Here is an 18,702-nt window from a genome sequence, read left to right as displayed (position 1 = left end):
CATACGAGTGACATATGGCACCTGTAAATATTAAAGGCTTTGGTATACTGGCTGAACATTGGGTTAGTCTCGGCAGAAGACCCCTTCTATTAGGAATACTGCAATAGGGATATGGAAGGAAAGCTAAATCTAGTTCTTTTTCACCCTTTTCATTTCTAACCAAAACAATAATCTGTCTTCATAAGACATTGCATTTCTTTAAAAAAGTGGTATCACAGAAACTTTCCATTGTTTATAATATTTATTTTTGTTGTTGAGAAGTCTTTTGCATTTTCTGCTTAAAGTATAAAAGTATTTGCTTTGTTCTAAAGGACTGTAGTTTACACATTTAAAATGTTTCATGGTCCTCAAGGGAGCTACAGCAGGATATGAAGTGGTAATTCATCCTGTTTAGCATGTTTTGGACTTCAATAAGTTTGGTTTGAAAGTCAAAGGAAATTTGTTTGGCGATAGCAGGGACCATGAGAAATACTGATTCTCCTCGTAGTAGCCATGTTTCTGAAAGTGCAACAGGTGTTGAACCTGGATTTTGCTTCTTCATCACTAATGAACATAAACATACTTTCCATTGAAAACACCTGGAGAAAGTCATATTAAATCAGTTTATATCGCTTACTGCTTTATAGCATCCACAAACTGCAATCTCTGCTGGAATGCTGCATCCAAGTAATCACGAACCATGTGCACTATTTAAACTGCTAAGAAAAATGTATTTCTTGGTTGCTGTGTCATCTCATAAGTTGTCAAACTGTACCAAAATAACTTTGGTTTACCACAATAACTTTCTGAGACAGTCAAAGGCAATGTAGACATTTTCTTAATTCCCAATAACTGGTTTGTAATCCCTGCCCACTATGCCATTTAAGTTTTCACAAATCCCATTAAACCCAGTCCCTCTTCTCCTTCGAACACTCCAGTCTCAGATTCTTTTTACATGCCTTAACCCTCATCAGAGCTGCAGATCCAGATTCTCTGCATAAGCATCCAGCTCTTCCATTCTGTTTCATACTTTAATACCTGTTGTTGAATCAGCATCAAAGTAACCTGCGAGGTATACAAAAATTGTACATCCTTAGTTCCAAGCAGCCTTAATTTTTATGCATCCTTCTAGGAGACCAGAAATGTGACACAAACCACTGTTCAACCATTCCAAGCTTCTGCTTATTTCCTTATCATTCAGAAGTAGAAACATTTACAAAACACTGCTGCTATGGCAGACACTCCTCTCGTTTCTTACTGTTACATGTCCCTTCTCCCAAAGTCACATTGTCATCTGACATGCTTTCCATATTTTTTCTGCCATATTTTAAATACTAGGACTTTCACACAGTAGAATTAGTGCTACAGTTGTCAAATCATCTTATTTTAATCATAAAAAAACAGCAAAGCACATATACAGACCTAAAAGGGGACACATCCGTCCCACTTCTGTAATGACTGCATGTTTTGTTAAGTTGTAGGTTTGCTATATTACCTACTTTATTTTCTGTCTTTGTTTACACAACCATGGAGCAAGTACAAGCAGTCATCTTTATTTGAAACTGACTGTTGTCCTTTCTGAAAGGTGATGCAGTCTCTATGTTAGAATAACTACCACCACAGGGGTGAGAAGGCTGTGCCTCGGCAAAAATAATGCAGTCATTTTTTTTGGCTTGGACTTTTTGAGTTCTATTTTTAATTTTGTTTTTCTGGTGGCTTGGAGATTTGTTAATGAGATTTCAGTTTCTGCAGTTTCAGTAAGCTTTGCTTTGTTTGGTTGTGGCAAACAATTGTTATGCTTATTTATTTACACTATTCTACTTTTCTACGCAAAAGTGCCAAAAGACTTCATCAAAATCAATCCAAACAAACACCCCTTGCACTTTTTCATGAAGTTAAAAAAAAAGGTATTACTCTTAATATTTCACAACATGTAAAAACCAGAGTTAGAGTTTTAGCTCACAACCTTCCAAGGTTCTCTCACTATCAATTAAAACTCCACTTTTATAAGTTGAAACCAATTTACTCGTTGCCGTGAAGGTATGCTGACAAAGTAAAATAAATAAATAAATGTCCACATTTCACTTAAATATCTACAAGAAGCATTTCAGAATTAATCCATTATTCATTTATCTCAGTTGCAAAGTAGCTAATGTAAATATTAACAATGCGTCTTTCTTCAGCAATACATCTGACACATTCAAAAACAAATCTGATTAAGGACAGGCAATACCATAATAAAAATCTCAGAAATTTCCTATACGGAACACTGTTGGGAGAAAATTTAAGATTTCTTAAGGGAATTATGGCTCAACACTTTTTCCTTGACAGAGGTGATGGTTTTATTTAAAATAATATTATAGCAATGGCATAGTATAATGCCTGTTCAATCAGCATGCACGTTTTGGGGGGGTCATGGTATAATAGAGCTTAAACTAAACAATGGAAATAACCATTTATGATACCACAAGATTGGGAGATTAGTTTTAATAAATTTGTTCTGTGTTTATAGAAGTTTATTTTGCTGCTTCTTTCAACTGGCTGAGTGGTATTTTTGGAAATAACCATTTTACTCTGGACAATTAAGGCTGTGGCAAGAAAAAGCATAACAAACAAATAGTAAAAGTCATCACCACCTTCATTCGAATAATTTTTATTATCTTTAAAAGAAACTGCCTTCAAAGAGTACAGAAGTAAGGAAAAGAATAGCTGTGTACAAACTTACCATAACCTTAGATGTCCTTCTCTTCCACGTTGCAGTATTCATCCATTTATTAATTTATTTATTAACATTTGTGTCCTGGCATAGTCCATCTGGGCACAAAGCCCCTTTTCAGCAGTGGCCTAGGGAGAAGAGCACCACACAAAGGGCGTACATTAAGTTTACAAAAGGTCAGAATAAGAAGGAGGAGTTCAAGTCTAATAAAATATTGCAAACAAATAAAAAGGTAATGATTGCAAGACAAAAAGTACATGTCAAAGCAATCAGTGGGTAGTCCTAACTATTAAACCAAAAATGAACATTAGGAACAGCTAAGAAGAACTATTGCAAAACAAAAATACCTCATTTGCATTTTACATGTTACAGACATAGTTAAAGACCTTAAATAAGCATCAAAAAGAGATAAGAGAGTAAGATATGTGTACAATCAATAGCAAATAAACAGAGAAGCAACAGTGTCCATTATTACCACCGCTTTCTAGGTTTGGGCTTATATGCAGCATTCATAGAGGAGAGATTCTGCTGATAGAGGTGGGTAAGAAAGATGCAAGGAGTCATTTATCAGGTTCACAAGTGGTTGGTGGTCTATTAAGTTGTAAAATAGATGAATAGATTGTGAAATACAGTAAAAAAATCATCCAGTCATATAGTCTTGCTATGAAACACATCAGGGATATCACTATCCTGCCATGGAATGATCTACTGTCATAGTATACAAGGATTAGGCTATAGGATTTTTATAGGTTAATAGGTTTATAGGTAAGTACTAGGCTAGCTGCCCTTGCAGTCAGTTTTAGGCCTAGCCAGTTTCCCTTTTTCTGCTCGAAATAACCTATCCCATGTGGTTAAAATTGACTTTACCCATTCAATGGGATGGGCATCTGAATCATTACAGAATTCTGAGCTATATTTAAGGATCATAATTTATTGAAACATTTCATATCTAAATAAAGCTAACATATCTTCATAATAACTTAGCAAGCTTGTAATACCAAGTTAGTTTTAAATTTTCACAATTAAAATACAGAACTCACTTCTGATAATGAAACTATTTTACATGAAAATTGTATAAAAATATATAGTAGCGGTTTGCTGTGCCAGCTTTCTGTTTCTAAGGTGAGTTTTATGTACAAGAATGTACATAAACATCATTTTCTTGAAAAAATTTGTAGGAAGTGATTGAAAAGAAGCTCAGTCACAAATGACTGCAATCTGTTTTAACAAATTTTCTTATAAATGCAAATCCACAGAATCCAGTCTGTTCACAACAGTCCACGTAAGAGTCTTTCCACAGTTAGATTGGTGTGACCTTTTTCATTCAGCACAATTTCAATATCTGTAATACTGATAACACAGTGACTTTATTTCCATTGCTGGCCAGTAAAGCAATCTTTTCTCTTCTACACGACTTACCATATAGACAGTGGTAAGTCCATCAGTTTCCTCTTTGCAGAACAACAGTTTCTAGCCCCTCTCCAGGTTTTATGGACATTTTCAACGCTGAATTTTCTTTCACATGTAACTCCCTTGAGACTCCACTTCAAAACCCTGTCTAGACCCAGCGGTCATATATTTGACTCATTGAGTTATGAAACAGCTACAGATGCAGGTACTCCTCCCCTTGTCTGCCTATTTCAGAACAAGCAACTCTTTCCCTTCCATGACATAACTTCTGGAAAGGCAACCCCAACTGGTGTAGGACTAGCATACTATTCAGTGTGTCTCCTAGGCTCCGCAGTCACTATGATACATGACTCCTTCTACAACAGCAAAGACCCATTGGTTCTAGCACCATTAGATGGGACACAAGCATGGGCAGAGGGCCTACATTTGATTCATCATGGCCTTGATTAAGTCAAATCTTTAAACTCTAAAATTGCAGGGCCAAAGCCCATCTACATAATTTGAGGTTATAATCTTATTAATGGTAGAGTAGGTGTGCAAGGATCTTGGATATTGCTTAACACAAATTACCTACACAACAAACTGCATTTTAGGGTGGAAAGGGCCTATTTGATGGTAAGGCATTCCATGTCTATGTAGCTGAATAACATATCTCAGCATTGATGAATTTTGTACTTGTATTACAGGATACCCATCCTCGTCTCTAGTATGATGCAAGAACATGTCTTTGTCTGCCTCAGATGCATCTGTTTGCACTAGTATTGATTCTGACCACAGCATATCTTTTAGCTGTCTAAAACGTTGTTCAGTTTCAGCTGTTCATTTAACCTCCGTGGGAGCATTAGATTTAGTCAGGTCAGTAAGGATGTAATAAATGGTAGAAAAATTAGGAATGCATTTTTGGTAATAGCTATTTCATGCCTAAAAGGTTTTAGCTTGTTTCTTATTGGCTGACATAGATCAGTTCTGCACTACTTCAGTTTTCTTGGCCCATGTATTTACTATTCCTTGACCTATTACATATCACAAATAGTGGACTTTAGCTTTGCCTAATTTGTATTCAGCATGGTTAGCAGCTCAGCTTGACAAATAGAATGTAAATCAGCCTGAATGTCTTTTTGAAAAAGTTTTTGTTAGATTTAAACGAAACAAATTGATCATGTCAATAACTGCATTCAGAAATTTGTGAGCATAAAAAAGAACAATGTGAACAAGAACAAACAAGAAAAACTATTTACAAGAGTGTCTACTAACAATGAAGCCTGAAAAATTTTAAGATATGTCTTTCTAAAGCTTTAGAAAATATTACTACACCATCTAGATAGCTTGCTAAATACCTAGCCTGGAGTCTAAGAAATGTATCCCTTAGCTTCTGAAACTTTGCAGACGCCCCATGGAAGCCAAAAGGTAGGACTCTGTAATGGAATAGTCCATGTAGTATGGCAAATGCCATTTTTGCATAGCTTCCGGGGCTAATGGGGACTTGTCTGTAGCCCTTGTTTAGTTCTAAAATGGTCAGAAGCATAGTCTTGCCCAATTTTTTGTCAGTTCATCAACTCAGTGCATGAGAAGTAAGTCAAATGTATACATGCTATTTAATATTCTGAAGTCATTGCAGGTCCTTATATATTCATGTGGCTTGGAATCCACTACAGTGGGGCTATTTCACTCACTTTGGCATTCTTATGTAATGCCAACTTTGATTATTTTTAGTACCTCTTTCCTAACTGCTTGGCATTTAATTCTGGCCTTCTGTAGAGTTTCAAGTTCACCTTTTTACCTGTAATGGTCTCTCTGTTGTTCTGGGTTATATTAGGTCTCATAGGCAACTCTGAAAATGACTATATTCCTGAATCCTGAGTACAAAATCTCTTATTTCTCATTTCCGAGACATTGCTAATGTCTCATTTATTTTAACTTCAGGCTATGCCATAAAGTCCTAACTTCATCCACAAACACTTACTACAAAAACTTCAGTTTCTCTCCAAGCTTCATAACATTTATGTGGTATGCCTGTTCTGGTCATCGCATAATTTGCTTTGTTTGTTTTTCTGTGGTTTTAAAAGTTATTTTTCACTTTGCAAGGAACTTGTGCAGTGGATCCTAACACAAATGCTTATTTCCTGACTTGAATTCTCTAAGATTAAGAATTTTATTATATGCTTTCTACTGCTTATCCTAAGCTCTCCCCATATGTCCTTTTACTAAAGCCATTATAGTTTCAACCTGTCCTGCAGGTCTGTAGAATGCTCTATCACACATTTAAAGGGAGTGTTACTCTCCTTCCATATGTTCCTTTTCCTGTATCTACCAAGCCCTGGGGTGTCTAATATGGCAGTTCAAATACTGTGAATCCATTTGAGGCCTTGTGTTTATTCTACAACAAAAGGTACATACGTAATCATTTGGTCCAAATTTCTTTCATCCATTTCTGTAGACTTTCATAATATAGACTTTAAAGTTGTATTAAAGTGCTTAAACAGCCCATCTGTTTGAGGGTAGTATACAGATGTCCTTAGCTGCTTCATATTAAAATTGTAGCCAAGTTCATACATTACTCTGAACATGAATGGAGCCACCTTGGACATTAAAATTTGCTTGGAGAATTTCAATTCTAGAAAAACGCACTTATTATTTTGCTATGCCTTTAGCATTAACCTTTCATTAAAGATTTTGATACTATCTCCCACCAGAAGCTCTTACATAAACACTCATCCTAAGGGTTCTCCAACTTTTCAGTACAATGGTTTCACATCAACCTCTCAAACAGACCGCAAACAGTGAAACAGAAAAATTATTCATGTCCCATATGGATATCTACTAGGTCCCATACTTTTCAAAATATTCATCAATGACCTCTACACTTCTACAATAATGCTACCCTAATTCAATGCACTGATTATTCCATTTTAATCCTCTGTGCCAAAACTCTTTCTAAACTCCAGGACTTTACATAACAATCCATCTTATCAAAACATGGCTAATTAACTGACCAGTACTTCTAAACCCTAAAAAAAAACAAAATTACTCCTCCTTACCCCACAGTTCATCTATACCAAAACAGCACTATTCACTATTGCCTCTGTCAACAACACTATGGCAGAACAAGTAAATCACACAAAATTACTGGATGTCATCATAGATGACCGGTTGAAATTTGACCGCCATGTATCACAGGTGGTTAAATAACTTATCAACAACCAGTTATGTTATACAGAGTAAAAATCTACCTCACTGAAATGGCCAAAAGATGTACAGCTTATATTTTCTTACAGCCATTTCTCCTCTATGCTGCCTTTATTTTCACTAATATTCATGTCTCAAAACTACCCAGACTTGAGCAATATTACAACAAAATAGCTACATTTGTTGTAACCTTTAACAACAGAACATACCACTGCCTAACACCTACATAATTAGACTGATTAGAACTCATTCTCAGCTAATTACAATACACAGACAGAATACTGCCCAGTCCTTAACAACTTAATACAACACTACTTTCCCAGTATAATTCTACACTCTAGGGAAAAATCACTTAGCACTATCACCAAATCATCTAATACTACATGTGACTATAAACAAATAGTGTAGCTAAAGTATGTAATGACATGCCACTACCACTGAAATCCATTCAAAATGTAAATTCATTTGAAATGCAACAAAAATTTCACCTATCAAGTTAATGGATCTGATGCAGTAGATCTGCAGGACAAATGCAACTGTTAACTTCAGCTTGTCATATCATCAAACCATTTCTCTTCATTCAGAATCATATACCCCACAACCAGTCTTCACCAATACTTGAATAGTTTCACTAGCATTTCCCAGCCAGATACATGATTTTGTGACACTGCTCAACCCCACCTCTATACTTTTAATATAAACCTTATGATAGCCGTATATAATTGTCTCTGAACCTGCTAAGTGCCCCACCAGTTGACTACAATGTTGTTAATTTTCTACCCTGCCAAATTCCTTCCCTCAGTGCCATTTCTTTAAATTTCTAGGCACTGATCACAAGATCTACTGCTTGACAAACCTACTAATACACCTCTTCAAATGCTCACTGTTTTTTAAATATCTATTTAGATACAAAAGTATATTTATACTACAGTTGTTTCCTTTATTTGTTTATAAAGGGTCTATATTATAAACCCAAACGCTTACCTTATTGAATCCCTAAACATCGACCCCTCCTCATTGAACCACACAAACACCGAACGCCCTAAACCACAAAATTCAAAACGTCGAACTATCATACTTGTCCCACCCCACCGCCCGCTACATACTACCTACACAAACTAAATAAACCACATACATACACAAACCAAAACCCTAATTCTAACCCTAAACTAAACCCTACTTCTACCCCTACACTAAATCCCTACTTCTACCCCTACACTAAATCTTGCATATACCACCATGTATGCACTTAACTTAACCCGCACCCTAACCCTAAGGTCCGTAACTATCGCACACTTACCTTAATAAGCTAAACCCAAACAAACTAAATAATCCACGCACATACACTTAACAAAACCCTACACCAAATCTAACAAACATTACCATCTATGCACTTACCTTAACCCGCACCCTAATCCTAAGGTCCGTAACTATCACACACTTACCTTACGGAGCTATACCGCAGAAGGCCAACCATGACGATTCTACATTTCTGGTTTCGCTCTTCTGGACGTTCAATGTTTTCGCATTTCAATAAGGATGGGTCGACATTTAGGGATTAGATAAGGTAAGTGTTCGGGTTTCTAATATAGACCCGTTTATGAATGTAATCTAATTAGCAAATATATGTCTAATCATTAATGTATATTTGTTAATGTCTTTTCATGTATATTACTGAATGTCTGCTTAAAATGTTACCAGTATGTTAGAGCTTTTCTCCCCAAGCCACCTCTGAATGTTTTTTTTTTACTAAACACAGTCATACAAACCCAGTGTTACCTCAAGTTGTTGCATAATGAGTAATAACTAGAATGTACTAATGACCCTTGATTTTTCATGTGGACCTAAACTGTTCATTGCTCTTCTTTCAAATGACATTTCATAAAACGTAAGTGTATCAAAAGGCTCTAAGACACTGGACTAGGTGCTTTCTTTTTACACTTTTGGCATGCTACACAAACATTTTCTATGTTCGTCATAAAGTACAGTATGTAAAATCTACCTGAGATCTTAGCTTTTGTCTTATCCATCTTTAAATGGCCACACAATATGTGGTTATATGCTAAATTCATCATAAGTGTTCTATAAGGCCTTCAGAATAATAACTACTACTATCTTATCTTTGGGTACCCTGTAGGCCACATTATTTCTTAGTTCAAATTTGGGGTATGAAACAGGGCTGTTCATTTTCTTTTGATTATCTTCGTAAGTGTTGCTATATTTTCTCTTGCTGTACTTAGTGGGCTGTGTCCACACTGGACATTCTTGAAATTCACATGGCTTATCTGGAGATGACCCAGGTCAGCATTATTTTCATTTCTGTTTTGCTGTGAAGTGGAGGCAGTGACCTCTTTTATCAACAGAGGCACATGGGGTTCCCCTTCATCTAGTTCATCCTCTATGAAAGCTACATAATTCACAGAAATAATTGTCTTTGGCAAGGGATATTAATAATTTCCATTTCCCTACCTCAGAGGTTATCTTATTATTGTTACACTTAGAATCCTGCTTCTGTTCCCGCATGACTCACTGGTTTGAGGGAACAGAACAAGATTAAGACTCTGTTCAAATCCCTTCCTTCAAAATGAGATTAATCCATTTCCCCCTCATTGTCCCTGTCTTCTTCTCTTAATGTTTTCTTAACTATAGGCCTTCTTTGTCAGTAGCGTGTAGAGTGATAGCATTACATTCATTCAGTAAGGCTTGCATTCTTTTCTGGATGAAGAAAAACAACTCACGCAGAGCATTTGCTTTCTGGTAGCTTCAAAAACTCAAGTGTGTATCATGAATGCATTTGTACTCAGTGCACCCACCGATGTAGCAGTTTGCTGTGTTTATAGTAACAAGAAACTATTTCTATAACCAACTTTTTAGTTTTAAGGTGAGGGTTATTTACAAGGAAGAATATAAAAATAGTTTGCTTACAAAAATTATGGGGAACAATAGAAAAGGAAACTCATTGATGAAAGCACAACTGGTCTTCCTTCAACAAATGCTCCTGTAAATGTAAGTTTAAAAAATCCATTATTTTGCAACAGTGAGTTTAGCTCAGTTCAAGGTGGCATTTTCCAATCAGCAGAGTTTTAGTACTAATTTATTCTGTCTACACAGGGTTTTCTTCAAAATTGGCGATTAAAACAAAGTATTTCCAGGTACCGGTCCATGTTCTTTATATCGATACTACAGTAACCTAAGTTACAGTAACTATATGGGTTATATCCTACCAAGGATATAACAGTGGGCCAGCTTCCAAAGCTTCAGCGCACCCTTCATAGACCCAGACTGTCTGGCAGCTCAAGCTAAGCTGACTAAAAGACAAGTTTGGGTACCACACCTTTTATAACTTTACTGGGGCCAAAGATTGCACTCTTCTGAGGCTTTCGAGCATCGACAGTCAGCTTCTGCTGTTCATTTGCTGGGAAGATACATTCTCTTAGGAGAAAAAACTTACATTGTTTATTTTTTGTTTATTATGAATAGTTTCCTTTCCTGTAAAGTTATTTTAAAGCTAGGAGTTTTTGTCTTAATAGATTGCCATGAGAGTCTACTTGCAGGTTTATATGTAAGTACTAGGCTAGCTGTTGTTGTGGACCATTTTGAGCCCAGCCAGTTTTCCTCAAAGATGAGAATCAAGGCCTGTGCCTTGTGTCTGTCAGGTAAACATTTTAACCATTATGTCAAAGTGGAAGCACTCTTTTTTTTCCTATCAGTTTAGAAGTCGTTATAGGAACAATACATTTTTTTTCTGTGGAGTAATTGTGCATATTTTACTTTGTGGGGCTGGCAAAGAGTTTTAAAGTGTTTTTTACTGTGTTTTTGAAAAAAAAATGACCTTTAAAGACTTTTATTTTTTAATGGCATTTGCTTCTTGTTTCCCCTGGGAAAGAGGCATAATTTTCAGCTTGACCTGAAACAGTTTGTTAATCCCACGGTCAGTCCTTCTTCCGACCACAAAAAGAAAAAGTTAAGTAAACAGATTTTGCTTTAACAGCAGGTTAGCAGTTTGCCTCAGCCACAGATGGTGGCTCTGCTGTGGCCATTAGTTGTATGTCAGACCACTCATCCTTTACACTGGGTCTCTCTGGTGTAGCACCTACAGCCACTGTGGACCAGGGATTAGCCACATCCTCTGAGGCTGTTGGGATCCCCTCAGTGGGTAAAAGAGAGCCAATCCTGTTGATCCTGGGAGAAGGAAGAGATAAGACACAACTCTGTTGTCAGAATGTTGTGTCCATACCTAGGAAAGCAACTGCTATCATTAATAACACTGTTGATCTCAGTTTGCCTATCAAAAAGAAACAGAAAACTAAGCATTTATCTAGTCCACCTCAAATTTCCTTAGACAGGAGTGGTTTACTGGGTCTGGCTCAGTGTGCAATTCTGGGTATTGATTCTTTTTGTAATGTAGTCTCTGGTAAAAGAAAGAGGGATGCTGCATTTCCTGAACAGACAAATTCAGGGTTTTCTCCTCAAATTTCTGATTCTGACTCAGGAGACCTCAGCTTCTGACTCTCCCTGTTGGGGGAGGTCTCATTCTCTGAAACTATTTCTACAATGTGCTAGTGTTTTCAGTGGGCGAACAATTCATACAGGCAAACTCATTGAGAAATGAACTTTTGCCTTAAAGGACCAGACAACTACAATTCCCGGCAAACACTGCGAAATCTGCAGTCAAGAGGGATAATTTAACTGTATTTTTGATACGTTTATTGATGGCAGGTATGGGGCAAAAGTAAAAGGTGATGAGTTTGTAAATGGAAACTGTGCTAAGGGTCTTCCTGGAATGAGTGTTTTTCATTAGTCTGTGTCACAGTTTGGGTACTGCTGTTCTTTGTCAGCTGGTAACCCAGTGATAGCCAAGTGAAAGATGCATTACGTAATTAGATCTTGTTTATGCCCATTTATTCTCATTCTACTGATCTTTTGCTGTTTAGGAATAGGCCTAAGGGGGTCTATATTATAAAGTTGAACAATTAAAATATCAACTTACCTATAACCGACTCGTATTTGTTGAAGCTGCACAACATCGAACGGCCAAAACACTGATTTCTTTCTAAGGGAAAGAAATCGGTAGCCCAACCATGCACACCACATTAAAACAAACACTATAACAGTGGGGGGCTTCCCCCACACCCCCAACTAAATATACTAACTCTGAGATCACACTGCAGTTGGAAAAAGGGCAGATTTAAAAGAACGGCCAACTGATTTCTTTCCCTTAGAAAGAAATCGACAATTTGGCCGTTCGATGATGTGCAGCTTTGACAAATACAGGTCAACTAAAGGTGAATCGACATTCTGCTTCTTCACGTAAATGATACAGACCCGCCTAAGGCAGCGTGAAAGGGTCCAATGTGCTGATCAAAGTGAAGACCCTCATGGGTAAAGAGATAGAAATCAACACTGAACCAACAGACAAGGTTGAAAGAATCAAAGAGCATGCAGAAGAAAAGGAAGGAATTCCTTCACAGCAACAGCAGCTAATTTACAGTGGCAAACAGATGAATTATGAAAAGATGGCAGCTGATTATAAGACTCAGAGAGGCTCTACTCTGCAATTGGCACTCGCACTAAGAGGAGGACTATGATGATGGCTGTAACTTGCCCCACCTACCCATAGGCTCAACCTTCACAATGGAGTGTTCCTGACAAGCATTTGCTTGCACTTTTCAGTTGCTGTAACGGAGCAATCAAAATGCTTTGCAGCTTTTCCTGCGACTACTAATCAATGAGTTTTCTTAATTCCTCAATAAATACTATGAGCTGCTTAAGAAGGAATTTCCAGAACCTGTACCTATTCCTTCAGTTGTCTCAACTTTGGAGGATATGTATGTTACTTCCTGCAATTTTCCAGACAGTAAGCTGGCTGCCACCTAAAAAACAGGTAGAATGTATAAAGCTCCTCAGTCTTTTAAATTTTTATACATTTTTTCCTAACCTGATCATGAAGATCTAGGTTTAAATAATCCTTCAGGTGCTAAACACTTAGTTAATTCCAATCCTTCTTTTTCTGATGAAGATGGGAAGATTATTGATTAAGTATGGGAAAACTGTATGCTTCTGCAACTTTTATTTTTAGGATTTTGAATCATCAGGCTCATATGTTAAGGTTTGTTCTGACTAATTGTGAAAGTATGAGAGATGTTTTATCTGCAGTTTCTTCTTGTGAGGAAAAATAATTAAATTTCTTCTATTGCTGAAGTCAATATTCATTGTGTACATTGTGTCAGTATTGATGATATGGTCTTAATTCCCTTTAGGTATCTGTTTACTGAGGCACAGCAGGTACTAATAGAGGTAAGAAAGTCTGCCACTAGAAAATGATATATTAGCAAATGGAAAAACATTTCTAGTTGGTGCCGACAACATAACCAGCACCCATTCAGGGGTAGCTGTTCTTTAGTTTTACAATATTTGTGTGAGTTAGTATCTTATTCCTCTATCAAGGTTAATTTATCGGCCATTTCACCATGTCTGTCCATGGATCCTCCTGTTTCAATGCAATCTCATGTCAAAATGTTTTTGAAAGGAGTTTGCATAAGAGGCTTTCAAGAAAGCCAGTGGCCCCTCCTTGGGGTCTTAATTTTGTGTTAGAGAAGTTAACACTTGCTCCATTTTAACAATATAGTCTGGTTGTCTTGAGGTTTTTAATATGGAAAACAGTTTTACTGATTGCTCTGACCTCTGCAAGAAGGGTATCTGAGTTGCAAGTTCTCTTGGTTAAGTAATCCTACTTTATTTTCCACAGGGACAGGGTTTTTTATTTATATTTATTTATTCCAGTTTGGTGACCGGGAAGGTCCACTAGGCTTGAGAGCCCGTTTTCAGTGAAGGCCCGGGGAGAAAAGCTCCACAAAACAAAGTTACATCACATATTGGATTACCACAATACAAAGTTACATAATATATTGAAATAACAAAGAAAAATCATTTGCATTACAGTCAGTATGTAGTCTTACAAAACACAGCAGGTAGAATAGCAGACAAATAGGTATCATTCACTAAGTAACTAAGATATTAAAGAAAAATTATCCAGGAAGGATGAGAGGCATAGAGCATGAGGCTGGGTGCAGATACTGGTTACAATTAATAGTCTAGGTCTATCAGAGAGGTTAGAAAGGTAAGGAGGTTAGCCAGGAGACAAGGAAGCGGGGAGCTTGGGAGGAATGGGGTGAAGAGTGCAGTTACATTTTCTCTGAAGAAACAGGTAGGAGTGAAGGTGTGTAGGTTGTCACAGGTCCTCAATGTAGAGGGCAGGGCATTCCATTTTTTAGCTAGGGCAAAGGAGAATAAAAACTGACCATCTGGGCGCTTAGGTTTGTGGATGGAAATAAGGTTTTGGTGAGTGGATCTAAGGGGCTGGGGGGGCTATATGGTTGGAGAATATTAGATAATGCGGGGCAGCTGGTGGGTTGAAATGGTAATTTGTAGGTTGAGACAATTTGGAGGAAGTCTAGTTGATTGGGGAGTTCAAGCCAGTTTAAAGTTTGTAGGGAGGAGCAGTGATGAGAGAAGGAGTTTGCTTTTGTGGCGAATCTGGAGATTTTATTGTAGCATACTTCTAGTTTGGAGGTAAGGGTGGAAGACAGATTAGTAAGCAGAGGAGTGCCATATAGAAGAGATGGGAGGAGATATGTAGTGGCCAAGGTATGTCTAGTAGAGGGAGAGAGGAAGTGGTTATGCCTGTACAGTAGGCCGAGTTTTATGTGAGTTTTCTTGATGTTAAGTTGGATATGAGTATTGAATTTTAAGTGTTCATCGATGGTGACCCCCAAGAGTTTGGCAGAGGGAACAATGTCAATGATAGAGTTGTTAAGGCTGGTAATTTGAAATTAGTTTTTATCAATGGGAGTGGATTTAGAGGGAGTGAATAGGAGGATCTTAGTTTTGTTAACGTTAAGTGAGAGGTGGTTCTGGTGCATACATTTTTCAGTGGTTGAGAAGGCAGATTGAGTTAGAGACTGGAGTTCAGTTTGGTTGCAGGCAAAGCAGATCAAAGTAGAATCGTCTGCGTATTGGACAATTTTGGTATTAGGAATGGCTTTGTGGAAATCATTAATGAAGATGTTAAATAGCAGAGGGACAAGAATGGAACCTTGGGGAACTCCTGTGGGGGTGGGAAGGAAGGTGGAGGAGGATTGGCCCCATCTCACTGCTTGAGACCTGTCTGAAAGATAGCTGGAGAACCAGGAAAGAGTTTTTGGGGAGATGTTGAGGATAGATAGATGGTTTAGTAGATGGGTTTGAGAGATGGTATCGAAAGCTTTAGATAAATCTAGTAGAACAGATGAAACTAAGTTACCAGAATCTCGAGCTGAATTGATAGAGGGTAAAAATGAGAGAAGGGCTGTGTTGGTATTGTATCCAGGGTGGAAGCCATGTTGGGTAGGAGAGAGCAGTTGGTGTTTGGTTAGGAATGGCATGAGCTGCATATGTATGCATTTTTCGAGAAGTTTAGAGATTGGAGAGAGGATAGCTATATGGCGGAAGTTGGAGAAGTTACAGTTTTTGCCACCCTTGTGGAGTGGAAGAATAAAAGCAGAACGCCAAAGTTTGGGTACGTAAGACTCGAGTAGTGATCTATTAATCAGGATGCTGATAGGGAGAGCAATACTGTCAGAGGCAATATTTAAGAAGGAGGAGGGAATGTTGTCAGGAGCATTGGTGCAAGGTTTAAGTTTGGAGAGAAGTTTCTTTATGAGGTTGGTGGATACAGGTTTAAGTTCAAAAGTAGGGGATGTGGGAGGAGAGGGGGAGGAAGCTTGGGAGGAGGGGGGCAGGGAGATGTTATTGAGGAAGGTTTTGGTTAACTCAGCAATAGAAGAGGTGAAGAAGGTGTTAAATAGTTTGGCAATTTCTTGGTCAGATTTGCTAGTGCAGGACAAGAGTTATTTGTGGTACCAGGCTTGAGAAGGCAGTTAATAGAGTTCCAGAATTGTTTGGGGTTCTTTGTGTGATTTATTTGTAAGTGGTTGTAGTAGGATTTTTTTGTCTATAATGACTTGCTTTTTGGCTAGGTTTCTCAGCTGTCTGGATTTTAGTAAGAATGCAGGCTGTTTATGATGGAGATAGCTCTTCCAAGATTTGTCTCTTTGTTGCATAATTTTCTTGGTTTCTTTTGTAAGCCAAGGGGCTGTCTTGGCTTTAACTGTTTTAGTTCGTATTGGAGCTAGGGAGTTTAGGACAGAAAGGAATGTAGAGTTGAAGAAGTCAATGGCTTCATCTAGAGGCAGGGTTTTTAGTGGGTTCCAGTTAGTGAGCTTAAGGGAGTCAGAGAAGGTAGAGGGGTTAAAGTTAGTTAGGTTACTAGTATGTAGGAGCTGGTGGGAGTATGGGGAAGAGGATGTGGCTCTATGGGTGAAGGCAGGAAGGTGGTCTCCTAATGGGTTGGGAGTGACACCAGATGTAGTGATTTTGTTAGGGTGAGACACTAGGATCCAGTCTAGGATGGAGCCTGGGCTGTTGGTTTTGTTGGGCCTGGTAATGGAGTGAATAAGTTGAGTGAAGTTGAAGAGATTGATTGATAAGATGGGATTGGGGTCAATGGTTTTTTGCCAGTCAATATTTACGTCTCCCATTATGTAAGTTTTGTGTTTAATATTTGAGCAGGTCCAGGAGAGGAAGTCTTCCAAGGTAGTGGTGTTATTACCAGGTGGAATGTAAAGGGAGATGATGCAAATACTTTTATGGTCATTTAATTTTAGAATGCCAACCACTAGTTCAGCGTTATTAAAGGAGGGAATAGGATTTGGGAAGGGAGTAATAGATAAATGATGAGAATAAATTATTGCTACTCCACCACCTCTTTTATTTAGGCGGTCTGATAGGAGGCATTGAAATCCGGGGAGGAGGAATTCTGAGTCGGTTTTTGAGAATATTTGAGAATTAATCCTTCTTTTATGCCTAAAGTGGTACCCGAGTCGACTTTAAGCCAAACTGTCCATCTCCCATTTTCTTTCCTTAACCTTAAAATGAAAGAAAGGATACTCCATACCTTGGATGTCCATAGACAACTCAGATAACATCTTGACAGAACTAAATCTTTCAGATCTTCAAATCAGTTTTTCATTTCTTGTGAAGGTAAGAAAGGACAACCTGTGCCAAAGCAGGCTATTTCCAAATGCTTGTCTAAGGCTATTACCTTTTGTTATACTCACCACAACAAAACTGTTCCAGGCATAGTCAAGGCCCTTTCCACTAGGGTCTTGGCTTCATCTATGGGCTTTTTGGAAAGGGTTGGAGTCTAGAAGTATTCTATAAGCAACCTGGTTCTCCGTACATACTTTTACCAAAACTGTAAGCTTGATTCCTTCTCTAGATCTAGATCAGGCTTTGCTAGGACTATTCTCCAGGGGGTCCTGGACTCTTCTCCTTCCTCTTCCCAAGATTCTTAAGCTGTGGCAATCTACCCATATACTTTAGACTACTGCAGCAGTGATCAATATGAGGAACATTGTACAGTTGTGCAAGTAAATGTACCATAACAATAGATGTTTGAATGATCACTGCTGTAGTAAGTGCTCCCTCCCTCCATCACTCATGTTTCTTGGTGTATTATTTATGCCAGGGTGTGGTCATTTATTTTTTGTTCTTCTTAGCATTGTCCTTTCAGGGCTCAACCCTCCCTCGCTTGTTGGAAGGAAAACTCTGAAGGGCTTGGCACCCAAGCTTGTCTTTTAATCAGCTCAGCTTGAGCTGACAGACTCATAAACATTTGGGCCCATGGAATATGCCTTGAAGCTTTGGAAGCTGGATGGGTGTTATATCTCTGGCAGGATGTAACCCATATAGGTTAGGCTGCTGCAACAGTAGTCATTTAAACATCTACTGTTATTTTAAGTTTACTAACATAATTGTACTTTCCACTTCAATACCATGTGGGCAGACATGCATAATTCTATTAGTTTTTCCATTCCAGAAAACCTGCCATCCTCTTTCCAGGTTTCATGGACACTTTCCCAAATGCCTTCATCATTAACATGCAATTTTCTGGAAACTGTTTTCATCCTTCTCATATAACTCCCTGGAGACTGCTTTCATTTTTCACATGTAACTCCCTGGACACTCCTCCCCAGAAGCCTGTCTAGATGTAGCAGTCAGGAATCTGACTGGTAAATAGCAGCTTTTACTGTGTATACAGTGAAAAATAGAACTTCTAGAAGATATTTTAAATGACTGGTAACTTTATTGGGATACACTATATTCTGAGGGTATTATGTGTTGAAACAATTGGGATACAGCTTAAAGTTACAAAATTTCAGAGTAGATAAAGTTTCCCTTAGATAAAGGCTGAAAAAGATCAAGCCATGGAAAGTTGGACAAACAAAGAAAGCACAGTGCTTCTTGATGTCTTTTAACAGATGGCTGACATTGCATAGAGTTCAGTTATCATGATTATTGTGCATAGATAG

At 37.9% G+C, this 18,702-nt stretch overlaps 2 protein-coding genes across 2 annotated transcripts in view; both read left to right on the top strand.

Moving 5' to 3' along the window:
- CCHR6.PART0H14orf132 (chromosome chr6.part0 C14orf132 homolog) overlaps nucleotides 1-18,702 on the top strand; it is a 780,815-nt gene that overhangs the window by 203,336 nt on the left and 558,777 nt on the right. The gene's annotated exons all lie outside the window — the stretch shown is intronic.
- On the top strand, nucleotides 462-12,879 carry NEDD8 (NEDD8 ubiquitin like modifier). Its single transcript, XM_044074198.1, has 2 exons — nucleotides 462-513; nucleotides 12,626-12,879. The coding sequence occupies exons 1-2, from the start codon at nucleotides 462-464 to the stop codon at nucleotides 12,877-12,879; spliced, it is 306 nt and encodes a 101-aa protein (XP_043930133.1).

This window comes from Protopterus annectens, chromosome 6.part0, assembly GCF_019279795.1.
Source record: "Protopterus annectens isolate FY-2018-M chromosome 6.part0, PAN1.0, whole genome shotgun sequence".
NCBI lineage: Eukaryota > Metazoa > Chordata > Ceratodontiformes > Protopteridae > Protopterus > Protopterus annectens.
The sequence above is the reverse complement of the archived record's forward strand: the minus strand, read 5'-3'. Positions and strand labels throughout refer to the sequence as shown.